Genomic DNA, 18,590 nt, shown 5'->3' on the forward strand with positions numbered 1-18,590 from the left:
CTCAGAATATTTCTTAACTTTCCTTTTGATTTCTTCTTTGACTCTAGTTTATTTAGGAGTATGTAGCTTAATTCCCTCACATTTGTAAAATTCCCACATCTCCTTCTGTTGTGTTTTTAATTTTATTTCATTGTGATGGAGTTCATATTTTGTATGATTTCAATCATGTTCAAAAATATTGAGACCATGGACTTCCCTGGTTGTCTAGTGGTTAAGAATTTGCCTACCAGTGCAGAGGACATGGGTTCGATCTCTGGTCCAGGAAGATCACACACGTTGCAGGACAATTAAGCCAGTGTACCATAACCACTGAGCCCACATTCTAGAAACTTCGAGCTGCAACTACTGAGCCCCTGAGCCGGAATTACTGAAGGCCAAACATCTTAGAGCCTATGCTCTGCAACAGAAGGAGCCACCACGAGAAGAAGCCCTGTGCACCACAACTAGAGAGCAGCCCCCGCTTGCCGCAACCAGAGAAAGCCCATGCAAAAGCAACAAAGACCCAGTGCAGGCAAACTAAATAAAACAAAATAAAATTTAAAAAAAATCTTGAGACTTGTTTTATAGTCTAGCATTTAATCTGTCCTAGAGAATGTTATATATGCACTTGAAATAAAGTGTGTTTTCTGTTGCTGTTAAGTGGTAATGCTCTAAAGATGTCTATTAAGACCACTTGTTGATGGTGCTTTTCAAGTCCTTAATATCCTCATAGATTTTTTGTCTAGATGTTTTCTCCATTATCAACATTGGGGTCTTGAAATTTCTAAATTATTTATTTCTCCTTTAAAATCTATTTGTTTTGTAGACTTCAAGGATCACTTGTTAGGTATTTATATGTTTATAATTTTTATATGGTCCTGATGGATTGAGAATTTATAATTACCATTATAAAATACTCATCTTTTTCTTTAGCAATTGTTTTCAGTCTATTTTAAAAAATATTAGTATAACCATTCCAATTCTCTAGTAGTTGTGAATTGCAGGGTATCACTTTTTCCATTCTTTTAATTTCAACCTTATCATATCTTTGAATCTATATAGTTGCAGTTTTTTTTTTTTCTAAATTAAGCCTGACAATTTCTGTCTTTTGATTAGATTGCTTAATACATTCACATGTAGAGTTATTATCAATATTTTGGGGTTTATATCTCCTATTTTATTTTCTGTATGATTTATACATGTTTTCTTTTGTGTCTTCTTTATTGCCTTATTCTACATTAAGTGGATTCTTTCTAGTATACCATGTTAATTCCTCAAAGATATTTAACTGCATTTTAAGTTATTTTCTTATTGATTGCTTTCAGGATTATAATATGCATCTTAACTTAGCATCTACTCCAGATTTAAACTAATTCAATTCCACTATATTATGAAATGTTGCTGCAATATAGCTCCATTCCTTTTTTTTATTGTCACATAGAATTACATCTTTATCTGTTAAAAACCCAACAATCTAGTGCTATAATTGTTGTTTTACATAATCTTATGTCTTCTAAAGATGTTGAGAAGAAAGGAAAATTGATTTATATAGTTTTTTATATTAGATTTCATTAACATTAGATTTCTTATTCTCATCTTTTCTTCTTGTGGACTCAATTTACTATACAGTGTCATATCCTTTTTCCAATATAGCTTTATTTCTACTGCCCTGCTTTGTAATGCTACTTACAAAGTATCTCTATATTCTTATTTGTTCAACTATACCACATTATATTGTTTTGTACAAGTGTTTTTAAGAATCAATTAAGAGAATAAATATATTGCAGTGTAGTCATAAAGTTCCAGAGTTGTGATTTATATATTTTTTTGGAATATCAACTGACTCAAGTTTCAGGATCATAAAGGAATTCTCATTTACTTTCATTTCAATTTTCCTATGATGCTGTTTTGGACTTATCTTTATTTTCTGTTACTACAAAAAGGATGCCTCCGGATACTATAAGTTTAAGAACAAGACATTCCTATAGTGTCACTGGATTCATTTGATTTTTACTACATCTATAAGTATCATAAAAATGTCTCTAAACATTACACTGACTGAAATGAAACTGCCACTATTCATAATTTTTCACCTATGATACTGGCATCTTTATAAAATCAGCCTAATACATCAGTCTCCTTTAATCTAATCTATATATACAGTGCATGTGTCCATGTATACACACAGGCATACACACATACCACATACTATATACCTTTCCTTATACTCAAACAACCATTATTGTCTTAGTCCCATTTGATTATTTTCTACACTACTGGATTCTAAGAAGGAAGTCACTGCAAGATAAAACACGTAAAACCAACAACAACAACAAAAGTAAGACGCAGATTATATTTTTACAAATTACAATTTTTATATTGAATTGCATGGTGACCACGTAAATTCATTAAATAAGGTGTGGGAAGTATGATCATTCATCTATCCGGTTGTTAGCTGGTGGATAATTAAAACTCTAATTACACATCTGTAAATCTGTCCCAATCAATAGCGAAGATAAGAGACTCTTATGCTTGTCATCCCAAATCATTCTAGAAATGAAACACTGAAGTTCCATGTTAAATCTCTGTGATAAATTTCCTAGTAATTATAGTACTTTATCACTTTCCAACAGCATATGAAGTACTGTGATGGTCTGTCAACCATATGTCAAACACCATGAGAAATATTATGATATAATTTATATACTTCTCGTCTTAACTAAGGATCTGCTCCTATACACACACTATTTATAGGCAGATCTTACACTCTAAAAACAGCCCTACTGAACATATTTTTAACTCACAAAGAGATGAGCAGAGCAAGAAGGGACAGGGTGTGGGTTTTGGAAGCACATATTTTCAGTCTTGGTTGTCTGTCCAAATCTTTGTCTACAAGGCAGCTGCTGCTACTGCTGCTGCTAAGTCGCTTCAGTCATGTCCGACTCTGTGTGACCCCATAGACGGCAGCCCACCAGGCTCCCCTGTCCCTGGGATTCTCCAGGCAAGAACACTGGAGTGGGTTGCCATTTCCTTCTCCAATGCATGAAAGTGAAAAGTGAAAGTGAAGTCGCTCAGTCGTGGCTGAGACTCCTAGCGACTCCATGGACTGCAGCCTACCAGGCTTCTCCATCCATGGGATTTTTCAGGCAAGAGTACTGGAGTGGGGTGCCATTGCCTTCTCTGTAGGTTTGACCTAAATGTGCATAAATCCACAGAGCTATGTTTCACATATAAGTGTATTCCATTGATTTGTATCACATTAGAATGAGATAAGGGCAGAGAATTCTTCTTTAGACACATAAGAGCTCTATAAATATTCATCAAGTCTAGAAATATATGTTCATTCAGCAAAATTTTAAATATATATCAATTCTTTTTTACAAGAGTCATCTCATTTTTAGTCTGTCCAATAATCTGAAAATAATCTCATAATTGATATAAACCATTTTGGAAATCTTAAATCTCTCTTTAGGGCCTAGTTTTACAATTCAAGATCATTAACTTTGGTTAATATATATATTATGTTTAATTTTTAATCCAGGGTTCTTATGGGAAAATACTATAGTTGTTAATACAATTTAAAATGGGGTTTCCAGGAAAGAATTATGGCAAAAAGCAAAATCTGTCATCACTGAAATGTTTGAAAAAATTAAACACATATATTTACATATGGACATATTTCAGTTACACATATATACTATTAATGTATAAACCATGTCTACATTCACAAAAGTATGTAAATTTATTACATTCTAAGAATACACAGGAAAAATTTTAAACTTTAACCAGAAAGAAATACAGATTACTTTAACCCAGTAATGTAATCCCTCAAAAACAGAACTGCTAAAAAGGTGGCTGCTCTATAATGTGATTATTGCAATAATACCTAATAAAACTGAGTTGAGATTATTTCTAAGTTGGGTCAACCATTAGATATTTTGCTACTTACATGCTTATATAATTAATGGTTAATTCTAAAACACTTAGAGCTGAAGCTCCGGCTATTAGATATGTTATGTAGGTCAACAGTCGCAACCTGATGGAACCAAACACCCTCCATGATGACATGAACTCATATAAAACTATAAGCTCATTTGCATTAAGAAATTTCTAAACTACTATAGTGCATTTTGTTTAGAAGAGAGCCATGACCTGGCTAAAAAATAGAGTAGGTAATTTTTCAGGATATTTTCACTGTAGCTCTTAGAAGATTTTGGGATATATAAGAACATATATATATAGATATATATGTACACACACATATATACACACACACATATGCACATATTGTATACACACATATACAGTTTTTTTAATGAACCTAACAGAAAAGATATCAGTGCAAAGATACCACTGATCAGGGATCAGTACAAAGAAATACAGGAAAACAATAGAACGGGAAAGACTAGAGATCTCTTCAAGAATATTAGAGATACCAAGGGAACATTTCATGCAAAGATGGGCTCAATAAAGGACAGAAATGGTATGGACTTAACAGAAGCAGAAGATATTAAGAAGAGGTGGCAAGAATACACAGAAGAACTGTACAAAAAAGATCTTCACGACCCAGATAATCATGATGGTGTGATCACTCAGTTAGAGCCAGACATCCTGGAATGTGAAGTCAAGTGGGCCTTAGGAAGAATCACTAAGAACAAAGCTAGTGGAGCTACTGGAATTCCAGTTGAGCTATATCAAATGCTGAAAGATGATGCTCTGAAAGTGCTGCACTCAATATACCAGCAAATTTGGAAAACCCAGCAGTGGTCACAGGACTGGAAAACATCAGTTTTCATTCCAATCCCAAAGAAAGGCAATGCCAAAGAATGCTCAAAGTACTGCACAATTGCACTCATCTCACACACTTGTAAAGTCTGTTGTTCCATGTCCAGTTCTAACTGTTGCTTCCTGACCTACATACAGATTTCTCAAGAGGCAGGTCAGGTGGTCTGGTATTCCCATCTCTTGAAGAATTTTCCACAGTTTATTGTGATCCACACAGTCAAAGGCTTTGGCATTGTCAATAAAGCAGAAATAGATATTTTTTATAAATAGGGTAAATCCAATTACTGTCTTAATAGAAGAAATGCAATCACTCTCAACGGGCTTCCCTGATAGCTCAGCTGGTAAAGAATACACCTGCAATGCAGGAGACCCCAGTTCAATTCCTGGGTCCAGAAGATCTGTTGGAGAAGGTACAGGTTACCCACTCCAGTATTATTGGGCTTCCCTGGTGACTTAGATGGTAAAGAATCTGCCCACAATTCAAGAGAGCTGGGTTTGATCCCTGGGTTGGGAAGATACCCTGGAGAAGGGAATGGCTACCCACTCCAGTATTCTGGCCTGGAAAATTCCATGGATTGTATAGTCCATGGGGTTGTAAAGAGTCAGACACAACTGAGCAACTTTCACTCACTCACACAATCACCCTCTTATCTCTGAAGCAGGCACTGAGATCATTCTGTAAATGTAAACTACTGATTTTAAATGAAATGCCAAGTCTTTACTTAGTTACACACTACCAACAGGGACTGTTCTGAGTGCCTTATAAGTATTTTTTCATTAAATTTTCATATCACCATCTGGTCAAATATCATATCCTCAGAGATGCCTTATCTGTCTAATACATGAAGGTATCCTTTACTTTCTATCTCATTAAACTCATATGATTTCCTTATTAAACTGTGATACTATTTATCAATTTTTGTCTTCTCCATTACAATAGAAGCTCCATGAATTCTGGAGCATTGTTCTGACCCCACAACCAGAAGAAAGACAGGTGTACTTTTGTCACTTTGTAAATACTGAATGAATGAATGGAAAAAAAACCTACTTGAGAAACAAGAAGCCTTTTCATGAACAAAGGGAATAAAATAAATATATAGGAAGCTCAAGTTTTCGGTGGTACAGAATGACTGACTGACCTCATCACTGTTCAAAAGTATGGCTACTGCATTCTTTCACTGGTTACTGTGCAATGGCTCCTCATTTCATTCAGGGTAAAGGTCCAAATCCTTACCATTCACCTCAAAGGCCCTACAGGATCCAATACTGCTGTGTTACTTCTCCAGTCCTTTCTCCTAAACTCCTCACCCCTTGCTCATTCTACTCAGGTTGCCTCCTTGTAAGCACCCACCTCAAAGTTCTTGCACCAGCCATTCCCTTGATCTGAAAGGATATTCCCAGGTATCTTTCTAACCCCACTCAGTCCTTCTAATCTCTCCTTAGATCCTATCCTCTTAGGGGAAGCTCTCCTTATCATCTTATTTATCACACTGAGACTTACTCATTCCCTCTCTGGCCTTCCCTGTGAACTTACCCTGCACTTATTCTTTTTCCTATGCCCTCCATCAATTATCACACACTTACCCTTTATCACAGACTTACTCTTTAGCAGGATTACTGTTTACTGTCTCTTTTCCCCCTGCCAAACTCTAAGCTCCACAAGACAGGGATCATGCTGTGATTTCTGACATAACCCCTATTGCTTAAATGGTGCCTGGTAGGTATCTGGTACATGGTACACATTCAATAAATATTTAAATTAAGGAGTGAATGACTAAATCTTTACTCACAATGTCAGACTGCTAATTGCTAATACTGTTAAAGATATCTGGGTGACTGAATTTCACAATGATTGTTCAAGACCACCCTTGACATTGGGTTGTACAAACTGAACACCTGGACTTTTTTATTTTCCAGTTCCAAATTAAATGTTTATAACTTATCCAAAGTAGGTGTTATTATACACTTATTATGATTTCTAAAAGTGTATCTTCCCCTTAGTTATTTTATATTGATGAATTCATTTTAAAGAGATTTAGAGGCCACCTGCAGACATTTTAGAAGTTCACTAACCTTACAATACAACAAACACCCCCCATTCAAGGAGGATTATTTCTCAGAATGCTTTCCACAACTCTTATCTACGTAAGGAAATTTCTGTTTTTCAATTCAGGGGATATGTGCTGATTAATCTCCTAATTCTAGAGAGTATAGCTTATTTAAGACTTTTAGCTCAAAATGTACTTAATATAATTATAAACTAAACTCCTCAGTACCTAAAGGCAATACAGAAACTAAATTGTTAAGTTCAGGAAGAAAAACAGAAAACATAATCTAAATACTCAATAAGCCATTTTACTTACATAATTAATAGAATTATATATATTTCTTCATTCTCTCTCACAAACATATACACACACAGCCCTACATTGCTACTTCATATGTCAAAAGTAAAAATAAGGAAAGTCAGAAAGTAAAAAACATTTATGAGCACATGATAAAGATATTAACCTAAAATAGACATTAATTCAAATAGCGACAAGGAAAGGAACTGTATTTTACTAGTGGGTTCCTTGACTCCCTCAAAAACCACTCTTTATAACATATAAGTAACTAAAGTAACTAAACATGGACACAAAAATCCAACATAAAACTATAAACTTCTAAATAACACATATTTGTTCAATAATAAGCACATGCTTTTTTTGTAGGAAAAGAAAATATTTCAATTTTTATAAGGAATGTGTTTTTCATTTTGAAATTTTATTTTTGTGAAATGTACAGTTTCAAAAGAACATACTTTAGCTATTGTTTTGATACTGGGTTTCAATTTCACATACTGATTTGAAGTCTTTTGCAAACACTATTAATTTAAAATATCTAAAATAGTTACATGAAATCTTGTCAGTACCCATATATAATAAATTTATTTTTATGTAAATATCTTCTGTAGGGTTGTTTACTGATGGTAGTTGTAAAACAGGCCTCTTCAGTGAAACTATAAACTTTCACTTTATTCATGCTATAACTATGGAGACAATTTATGGACTTTTGCCTCATCAATAAATTAACACATCAATAGAAATAAATGAATGATATCATAAATTTCATTGAGCAAACTTGAATTACTATCATTACTAATCATCAAACATGGAATATTCATTAACATATTCTATTCAATGGATATTTCTTTATCAATTCCCTAATTCAGGAGCATATAGACTTTTTAAGACCTGTAACTCAAAATGCACTTTTAATTATTAACTAAATTTCTTGGTACTTAAGGGCAAAATAGAAACTAAAATGCGATTTACTTAAAAACAACATAATTATATATAGGTACTTATAAGACAGGTGTGTGCATGTGCCTGTGTTTGTGTGTGTGTGTGTGTGTGTGTGTGTGTGTGTTTATGAGAGAGCGAGAGAATGATGCAAAGGAATAGAATAAGAGGAAAATGCAAAGTTTCAATTTCTTATTCTTTGTAAAGTTTATATATGACATACAACAGTGCTACTCTCAAAAAAGAATACCTACCATAAAAACTTCTATACAATTCTATACAGTCAAAGTGGTATTAAAACAAAGTGACTGAGTACATGATCATTGGTAACAGAAATCTGCTTCAAATTCCTGGCTCTTCCGCCTCACATATGAGTGAGCTTTAGCAAGTTATATCACACTATAGGCCTTATATCTCTTTTGTAAAAAAGAGATGCAGATCTAAAAACATCCACATCTCAGGGCTGTTGTGTGGATTCCATGACATCTAGCCTATGACCTGGGATATGACCTGCATTAATTGATGGCTGCTGAAAGATGGATTAAATAAAGGACAGAAATGGAAGGGACCTAACAGAGGCAAAAGATATTAAGAAGAGATGGCAAGAATACACAGAAGAACTGTACAAAAAAGATCTTCCCTACACAGATAATCACGATGGTGTGATCACTCACCTAGAGCCAGACATCTTGGAATGTGAAGTCAAGTGGGCCTTAGAAAGCATCACTACGAACAAAGCTAGTGGAGGTGATGGAATTCCAGTTGAGCTATTTCAAATCCTGAAAGATGATACTGTGAAAGTGTTGCACTCAATATATCAGCAAATTGGGAAAACTCAGCAGTGGCCACAGGACTGAAAAAGGTCAGTTTTCATTCCAATCCCAAAGAAAGGCAATACCAAAGAATGCTCAAACTACCACACAATTGCACTCATGTCACACGCTAGTAAAGTAATGCTCAAAATTCTCCAAGCCAGGCTTCAGCAATACGTGAACTGTGAACTTCCTGATGTTCAAGCTGGTTTTAGAAAAGGCAGAGGAACCAGAGATCAAATTGCCAACATCAGCTGGATCATGAAAAAAGCAAGAGAGTTCCAGAAAAACATCTATTTCTACTTTAATGACTATTCCAAAGCCTTTGACTGTGTGGATCACAATAAACTGTGGAAAATTCTTCAAGAGATGGGAATACCAGACCATCTGACCTGTCTCTTGAGAAATCTGTATGTAGGTCAGGAAGCAACAGTTAGAACTGGACATGGAACAACAGATTGGTTCCAAATAGGAAAAGGAGCACGTCAAGGCTGTATATTGTCACCCTGTTTATTTAACTTATATGTAGGGTACATCATGAGAAACGCTGGACTGGAAGAAGCACAAGCTGGAATCAAGATTGCCAGGAGAAATATCAATAACCTCAGATATGCAGATGACACCACCCTTACGGCAGAAAGTGAAGAGGATCTAAAAAGCCTCTTGATGAAAGTGAAAGAGGAGAGTGAAAAAGTTGGTTTAAAGCTCAACATTCATAAAACTAAGATCATGGCCATCCAGTCCCATCACTTCATGGCAAATCGAGGGGGAAACAGTAGCTGAGTATTTTGGGAGGCTGCAAAATCACTACAGATGGTGACTACAGCTATGAAATTAAAAGATGCTTACTCCTTGGAAGGAAAGTTATGACCAACCTAGACAGCATATTAAAAAGCAGAGACATTACTTTGTCAACAAAGGTCCATCTAGTCAAAGCTATGGGTTTTCCAGTGGTCATGTATGGATGTGAGAGTTGGACTATAAAGAAAGCTGAGCACCGAAGAATTGATGCTTTTGAACTGTGGTGTTGGAGAAGACTTTTGACAGTCCCTTGGACTGCAAGGAGATCCAAGCAGTCCATCATTGGACACCAATGATACCAAACCAGTCAATCCTAAAGGAAATCAGTCCTGAATGTTCATTGGTAGGACTGATATTGAAGCTGAAATTCCAATACTTTGGCCCCTGATGTGAAGAGCTGACTCATTTGAAAAGACCATGATGCTGGGAAAGATTGAAGGCAGGAGAAGGGTTCAACAGAGGATAAGATGGTTGGATGGCATCACCGACTCAATGGACATGAGTTTGGGTAAACTCCAAGAGTTGGTGATGGACAGGGAGGCCTGGCAGGCTGCAGTCCATGGGATCACAAAGAGTCGGACACAACTGAGCAACTGAACTGAACTGAATGATGAAAAGCAATAAAAGAACCAAAAGAATCAAATCTATTTCAAACAGTCAGAAGTGAAAGGGAGGCTCTTGAGGAAGTTCTTACTGGAAGACATAATTTATCTGAATAGAATCAAAAATACATAGTGAGAGAAAGGCAAAGACAGCTTTAGAGAGTTAAGAAGAGAATGAAGAGCTGATCATATGCACTATGGGAAACCAGATAAGAAGTTAACAGGGCATTAATAAAAGGATTTGCCAGTATTAAGGTTCCAGGGAATGTTTCTTTGTATATGGAAAATGCTTTTATAGCCCATGTATGATTTTCAAAATTTCTAAATTAGTTTTAAAAGCTCTACCTTATCTCAAACCCGCTGAAGGTTGAAATGGAGTTTAAGGTAAGGGAAGAAGGGTGGGGAAATCTAGTGGAGAGTAAATGAGTCTCAAGGCTAAAAGGAAACATACAACACAAAAAGACAAGAAAATCATCATCTTCAAATATATGACTCTCCTCTTTCTAGTGGCTGTTTTCAGGTCTCCTAACATCTTGTTTGCTGACTAGACATCAACACAGTGTAACAGCGAAACCTATGCATACCTCTCTTAGAGGCAGTTGTACCACTGTCCAAGACGCCATCTAGTTCACACAGCATTTATTGAAACTCTTTCCTTCCTCACCCTGTGAATGTGGTCTGAGCCTTCATTACCTTTAAGGCATTCATGGAGAAGTTATTCATGATTTTTATTAGTGAGTTCAAAGGTACACATTACTTAATGCTTTTGGCAAAGTGCAAATTTGTGGACTAGAGCAAAGTAAAGTTAAACTTCTATGAACAAGGTCAGCAACATACAAAAAGACAGAAGTATCCCAGGATGGAGGCATAGAGTTCAGTTCTTGATAGAAGTCTAAAGCAATGCCATTAAAAGAAGCTGTTGTTGTTGTTGTTTTTTAAATGTCAAGAAAATATGGATTGCTAGCATTAAAAGAGAAAAATAGTCTGAGAGGTATAATTTAGGTAATTTTATCCATCAACATATGTGAGAAAGGGACGTAGAAGCTGGAGCTCAGAACTCCATGAGCCAGGTCCTGGATCCGGCCACGCTTTTCCTTGGATGTAACATTTCAGTACATCTGTATCTCACCCTTCTAATTCTTAATGCAGGAATCAATCCTTTGACTATGAATATACTATATAATGACGTCACTAAAAGTTAATAAATTATCACATGGAGTACATACTCATTTTTAGTATACAATTCACTCTACACCATGAACTTTTTTTTTTTTTTTTAACACACGTCATTGCTCTATACATTCACCACTTGCTATCTGGCAAGTCAAATCATCTCAAGGTATAATGTAAAAGTGAAATTTCTGGTCCTACATCTTAAGAAATCTAGAAACATGGCTTAACCAGGTGTATTTTAATTTCCTGAACCTGTCAAAGAAACATGTAACAAAATCATATTGTCTGGAAACTTGTTACGCTGATGTTTCTCATTTTCATTAAATACTAACCTAGCATTTCCTTTGTGCCAATTCCTGTACAATAACACAATAATAATTAACTCAATGAGTTTCTCATTATTAGAGAACAGACAGGTTCTGCTATGATCCCCATTTTACAGATGAGAGAACCAAGAGGCTAGGAAGATTACCTAACTTCACCAAAGTTAACAGAGCCAGGACTCAAATGCAGGCAGCCGAGCCCCAGAGTATATGCTGGAAGCCACTATCATGCTGTTTCTCATGAAAGCAACATTGCATTTGGAACTTAAAAAAAAAAGGTTATGTCCAAAGTCATTATTTTAGATGTCTTTTTTAACATTTTATAATAGCATAGAATATAAACCTATTATTCTTCACTGTCAGATACAAAGGAATCTACATTTAAATATCTTACCAGTTATTTTTGCTATCGCAGAAAAGAACCTTGGTGAAAAATGACACAGGTTTAGATGACTTGAAGCTGAGACGGCAGGTGAGAGCAGCATTAATTCCAATGGAAGAGCCCACAATGACTCTGTCTTTTGGAAAATTCACAGAAAGAAGTTGAATCTCATTACCATCAAGAAGCTTTGCTGGGGATAAGTGGACACTTAAAGTTGAATCCCTGTTTAAAATTTAAAAAAAAAATTAGCTGAAATTATGTGCAAGTAATTGGGTTTAAATGTGCTTTCTTCTGTTTTTTGAATCATTAGAAAAATTAAAACAAATATTTACAATAACATGCCCAACTCCTAAATATGTTTTTATATCATCTCTCATTTTCTGATCACAATATAAGTAAAATTGATAATATGGTAATCTGCATGAGATGATGAAAAACTCATTTTGTCCTCTCAGGATTAAAAAACAGGGTTTAAATACCTGATCAAGTACAATGTGTTTTTAGTCACAGCCATGATAAAAACAGTATTGTCTTAAATATGTCCTAACAAAAATTTACTAAAAATCATCCCTTTAAAAGCTAAAGCTTTATTGTATGTAGACTAAGTATTACTAACAAATACATATACACATACCTATTTTTAATCTGCATACAGTTAAGCACTGTACATATGACATGAATATTTTTCAATCATTACTATTAAAATATTCTATTAATACTTGATGTTCACATACTTCATTATATACTATATACTATACATTTCATTATATACTATATGTACTATATACTATCCTAAGACTATATACTAATCCCAATTATACTATACTAATATGTACTATACTATATATACTAATATACTATATAGTATACTATACACTATATTTCATTATTTACTATAATTCAGCCAGTTTAAAAGTGTTTGTGATTTTTAATAGAATAGTATATAGTACCCACTTCTTTTTTTAAGGTTTATTTATTTATTTATTTATAGCTATGTTTGGTCTTGGTTGCTGTGTGGGCTTTCTCTAGGTGTGAGGAGTGGGAGCCACTCTCTAGTTGAGGTGTGTGGGCTTCTCATTGTGGTGGTTTCTCTTGTTGCAGAGCATGTGCTCTGGGTGCACAGGCTTCAACAACTGCAGCCCGTGGGTTCTAGTGCACTGGCTCAGTAGTTTGTGGCACATGGGCTTAACTGCTCTGCGGCATGTGGGATCTTCCAGCACCAGGGATCAAACCAGCATCCTGTATATTACAAGGTGAATTCTTTACCACTGGACCGCCAGGGAAGCCCTATTCAGTTCAGTTCAGTTGCTCAGTCATGTCCAACTCTTTGCGACCCCATGAACTGCAGCACGCCAGGCCTCCTGTCCATCACCAACTCCCAGAGTTCACCCAAACCCATGTCCATCGAGTTGGTGATGCCATACAACCATCTCATCCTTTGTCTCCTCTTCTCCTCCTGCCCTCAATCTTTCCCAGCATCAGGGTCTTTTCAAATGAATCAGCTCTTCATATCAGGTGGCCTAATGGAGTTTCAGCTTCAACATCAGTTGTTCCAATGAACACCCAGTGCTGATATCCTTTAGGATGGACTGGTTGGATCTCCTTGCAGTCCAAGGGACTTGCAAGAGTCTTCTCCAACACCACAGTTCAAAAGCATCAATTCTTCGGTGCTCAGCTTTCTTTATAGTCCAACTCTCACATCCATACATGACCACTGGAAAAACCATAGCCTTGACTAGACGGACCTTTGTTGACAAAGTAATGTATGTTTTTTAATATGCTGTCTAGGCTGGTTATAACTTTCCTTCCAAGGAGTAACCGTCTTTTAATTTCATGGCTACAATCACCATCTGTATATTGCAAGGCGAATTCTTAACCACTGGACCACCAGGGAAGCCCTATTATTCACTTCTAATTTTAATTCATACTTGATAACTTTTAGCTGTCAATAAATATTTCACTGTATTACTTTGCTTTATTATATATGCAGGTTTGTATAGCAAATAAGACATGCTATCAAATGTGAATCCTATTTCCCTAGTATTTTAATTAGAATGATTATTCTGCTAATTAACTAGAAAAAGTAAAACAAGCTCTCAACTTGAACTAGTTTAAACTCATATGGTTCACTGGATAAAACATGAAAAAGCAGTTTATAAATCAGGTTTGAGTCCAATTCTGTTGCTAATTAACTAAATGTCTTTGGATAAGTCATTAACACTATTAGTTCTATTGCATATATATTAATAAAAGGATACAGTCCCTTTTACATGTTCATTTCATTATATCATGTTAAGACTCTGATTTTAACTTGAAGTAGTTTTAAAATTGATACCATTATACATTAATTCAAAAGCTGAAAGAGTAAAGATTAATTCATATATGAGACAATGTTTGTTGACAAAAAAAGTAATTTCTAGGACAATATAATTCAAGTCATTTTTATTTCCTATTCAAGCAACAGAGTTTACTATCTACTTATAAGATTGGATCTTGAAAAAACTGTGAATCTCAAGAGTTGCCAAGTTAATGTTGAAGAACTACACTCTCTCACAGAATGGCATTTAGAGCAATTCCCTGAGGCACAAGTAAGCACTCATCATATCTTGTAAGCCAAATGTTAGAAGCCAATGGCCATTCTATGCTTTTCAACTTTGATGATTTTCATTGATTTCTGTCACACTCGGAACTTGTTTTCTCTGGATCTCAGAATGATTAACTGCAAAATAAAGTACTGAACTAGAGAAGCTCTGAGGTGGGTCTAAGATTTGGTAGTTTACGAAAATAATGGTACACAAATCCCCACAATTTATATATTTTTAACATGTCAACTGACCACTCTTTACATCTATTACTTTATATCTATAAAGAGGCATATATTTTTAAATATAAATTTGTTTCATTGTCCTTTTTTGCCATTTTATATACAGGATATCAATATATGCAGCCTTCTTTGACTTTCTTTTAATTAATCTCAGTATTTTGTTTTCTAAGATTCCTAATACAGTTGTGTTATTAAAATTCCTCCACATCACAGATATAGAATATTTATTCAAGTGCATATATATCACAAATTAATTATACCCTCACATGTCACTGGACATTTGTGTAGTTCCCAGATTTCACTATTCTGAATAATACAACTATGAATAATTTCAAACATACCTTGTAGTATAGTTGATTTGCAATGTTATATTATTTTCAGATGTACAGCATACTGATTCAATACTTATGTTATTATAAAATATTAGTTACATGCCCTGTGTTGTAAAATATATCTTTGTAGCTTATTTATTTTATACATAGTGGTTTGTACCTTTTAATCCACTTCCCTTATCTTGACCCTTCCCCATCACTATTTTTTCCTCTGTATCTATAAATCTGTTTCTCTTTTGTTATATTCATTTGTTTTATTTTTTAGATTCTACATATAAGTGAAAAGATACAGTATCTGTCTTTGTCTGACTTACTTCACTAAGCATAATACCTTCCAGGCCCATCCATGTTTGCTGTGAATGGTAAAATTTAATTCTTTTTTATGGCCAAATAATATCCCATTGAATATGTAAAATATATACACATCTTCTTTATCCATTAGTCTATTGATGGGCACTCAGGTTGCTCCCATACCTTGGCTATTATAAATAATGTTGCTATGAACACTGGGGTTCATGTATCTTTTTGAATTAGCATTTTTGTTTTCTTTGGATATATACCCAGATGTGGAATTACTGGATCATATGATAGCTCTATTTTTAATTTTTTGAGGACCCAACATGCTGTGTGCCATAGTGGCTGCAGCAATGTCCACTCCCACCAACAGTGAACTGGAGTTCCCTTTTCTCCATATCCTTGGCAACATTTATTATTCATTGCCTTTTTGACAACAGCCATTCTGATAAGTATGAGGTGATACCTCATTGAGGTTTTGATTTGCATTTCCCTGATGCATTTTTCTTGTATATACTGTGAAGTAGAAATGTTGGGCTGTGAAATATGCAGATACTACACCTTACATAGTATTATCTACTATGTTCTTACTCCCTGATACTCTAACTGGTAGCCTGACTTCCTAACGATTGCCTACCTAGGACAAGCAAAATGATATCTTGCTGTAGTCACTAATTCTTACTTTCAAGTTTACAAAGAGGTCAATTACTGTATATTTTTTCATGTGTTTTATATTTTATCTGTGAAATATCTATTGAAACTTTTTGTCAACATTTCTGTTATTTGGTATTTTTTCTGATTAATTCTTACCAGCTATTTATTTTACTGTTAGCATAATTTTAAGTCATGTTTAAGAAATCTTTCTCTAGCTACAGACATTAAAATTGTTTTCTTTTTTACATTTTGCCTTTTAATCGATGTGTAATGAATTTTCATGTATTAAGTAGACAGGAATCCAGTTTGAACTATTTTATACAGTTAATTATCTCAGCACCATTTATTGAATAGTAATCTTTTTTCTCCAAAGATCTATACTGCCTTTGTCACATGTTCAGTATCTGTCCATGTGTGGGCCATTTTCAAGTCTACTGGGTTCCTTTGCTCATTTAATCTATCACTGCACCACTGTGACATTGATTCACTCTTGGTATTTGGGCAGGCAAGCCTTTCTCACCTTCTTCTTCAGGGGTGGTGTGGCTATTCTTGACCCTTGATTTTTCCATATAAGACTTAGAATTTTACTTGTCAATCTTGATGAAAATTTTTATTTGAATTTTTATTGCAGTTGCATGAAAAATCTAAGTTGATTTGTGGAGAACTGTGCTTTTTAAAATCCTGAATATCACAATTCATGAATATGGTGTAAATCTTCATTTATTTATGAGTTCTTCGATTTAAGATTTATAATTTTATCCATATAGTCACATACAATTCTTCCTATTACCTTCAATTGCTAATGTTTTTAAGGATAGTAGTTTTACAGTTGCATGTTCTAAATGTTGTGTGCTGAAATACTATTGAACCTTAAATATTGGACTTACATTTGTTTAACTTGATAAATGATCTTCATAGCTTTAAATATGTGTATAAATTCTTTTCATTTCCTATATGGAAAATCTCCTAATCAACAGATAATGCTGGTTCTGAAGCTTATTTTCCTATCCTCACATATTTTATTTTTCTTAACTCCGGCATGGACTAGGTTCTCTAGTAAAACATGTTCGAAAGACAGTGATAATAGGCATCCTTGCCTTTTCTATTTTATTTAAAGGCAATTTATTTATATTCCAATATCCATAATAATGTCTCCTCTAGGTTTATGACAGAAAACTTTGCCAACTTAAATAACTTCTCTTTTATTACTGTTTAAGAGTTTTATAAATTATTTTTGAATTCTGTGAAATTCTTTTTTTCCCTGCATCTATGGAAATGATCATAATCACTATTTTAATGTATGTAAATCAATATTTTAACTTGGTGGTTCTGAACTAGGAATGGTTTTGCTTCCAAGGAGAAATGTAGCAATGTGTGGAGACATTTTATTATTTTTTTTTTCTTTCACAACTGTGGGGTTGGGGGGGAGGCTGCTTAATATCCTACAAAGTATAGGAGAGACTTTAATAAAAAAAAGGAATTATTATCATCAAAATATCAAGAGTTCTGAAGTTGAGAAACCCCACTTTATTTTAATCTTTTTGTCCTTACATTTCATAAATACTTTTTAAAATAGGAAGCTGGAATTTTTTCTTATTCCCTCTATGAGCCTCTGTCTTTTAACTGGTCAATTTATTTACATTCCATTGCATTAATCAATTATTTTGAGTTTTTGCCATCATTTTTGTTCAGTTTCCCCTTCATTTAAAAAGTGTGCTTCTCTTGTAAAGTTAACTGAAGTTTTGTCTGTTTCTATGTTTAGGTTTAATGGATGCCCTTAAAATTTAACCTTACATGCTTTATTTTAAAATTTCTAAAAGTTATATTAGGTTCATTTTCCAATCTATATTATACAATCCCATGTTAATTACTAATTTTTATAATGCCATCTTTTATTTTTTTAACAAATTATTTATACTTTATATCTGATACATCCAATATCTGAATTACTTAAGAGTCTAAATCTTAAGACTGCTTGTGCTGACTCTAAGTTATGATGTCTTCCCTCCTGGTGAGTTTTGTAATGCTTGACACTGCTCCTGTCTAGCTGTTAGCAATCTGTGAAAACTGAAATATAGGCCAAAATCGAGGATGGTTTCATTTTGAGTAGAAATTCCGGTTCACTTTGTGAACAGGAGTATCAATATCATTTGGAAACTTATTAGAAATACAAATTACTATATCCCATTCCAGGCTTACTGAATCATAAATTCTAGATATAGGATTTAATAACCTCTGCTTTTGAAAAATCCATCAGAAAATTCTGAGATATATATATATATAAAACATGGTATTTACAACATGGTATTTAACTCATTCAAAGCCAGAAGTATACCATCTCTTTGACT

The 18,590-nt window shown here is 34.3% G+C and overlaps 1 protein-coding gene across 4 annotated transcripts in view; it reads right to left on the reverse strand.

The window, feature by feature from the left end:
- Positions 1-18,590, reverse strand: part of CFAP47 (cilia and flagella associated protein 47) — a 485,875-nt gene that overhangs the window by 339,686 nt on the left and 127,599 nt on the right. For all 4 annotated transcript variants that reach the window (XM_061410459.1, XM_061410458.1, XM_061410460.1 and 1 more), the window contains one exon: positions 12,151-12,360. In XM_061410459.1, the coding sequence (XP_061266443.1) occupies positions 12,151-12,360 (210 nt within the window). The remainder of the gene's footprint in view (positions 1-12,150; positions 12,361-18,590) is intronic.

This window comes from Bos javanicus, chromosome X, assembly GCF_032452875.1.
Source record: "Bos javanicus breed banteng chromosome X, ARS-OSU_banteng_1.0, whole genome shotgun sequence".
NCBI lineage: Eukaryota > Metazoa > Chordata > Mammalia > Artiodactyla > Bovidae > Bos > Bos javanicus.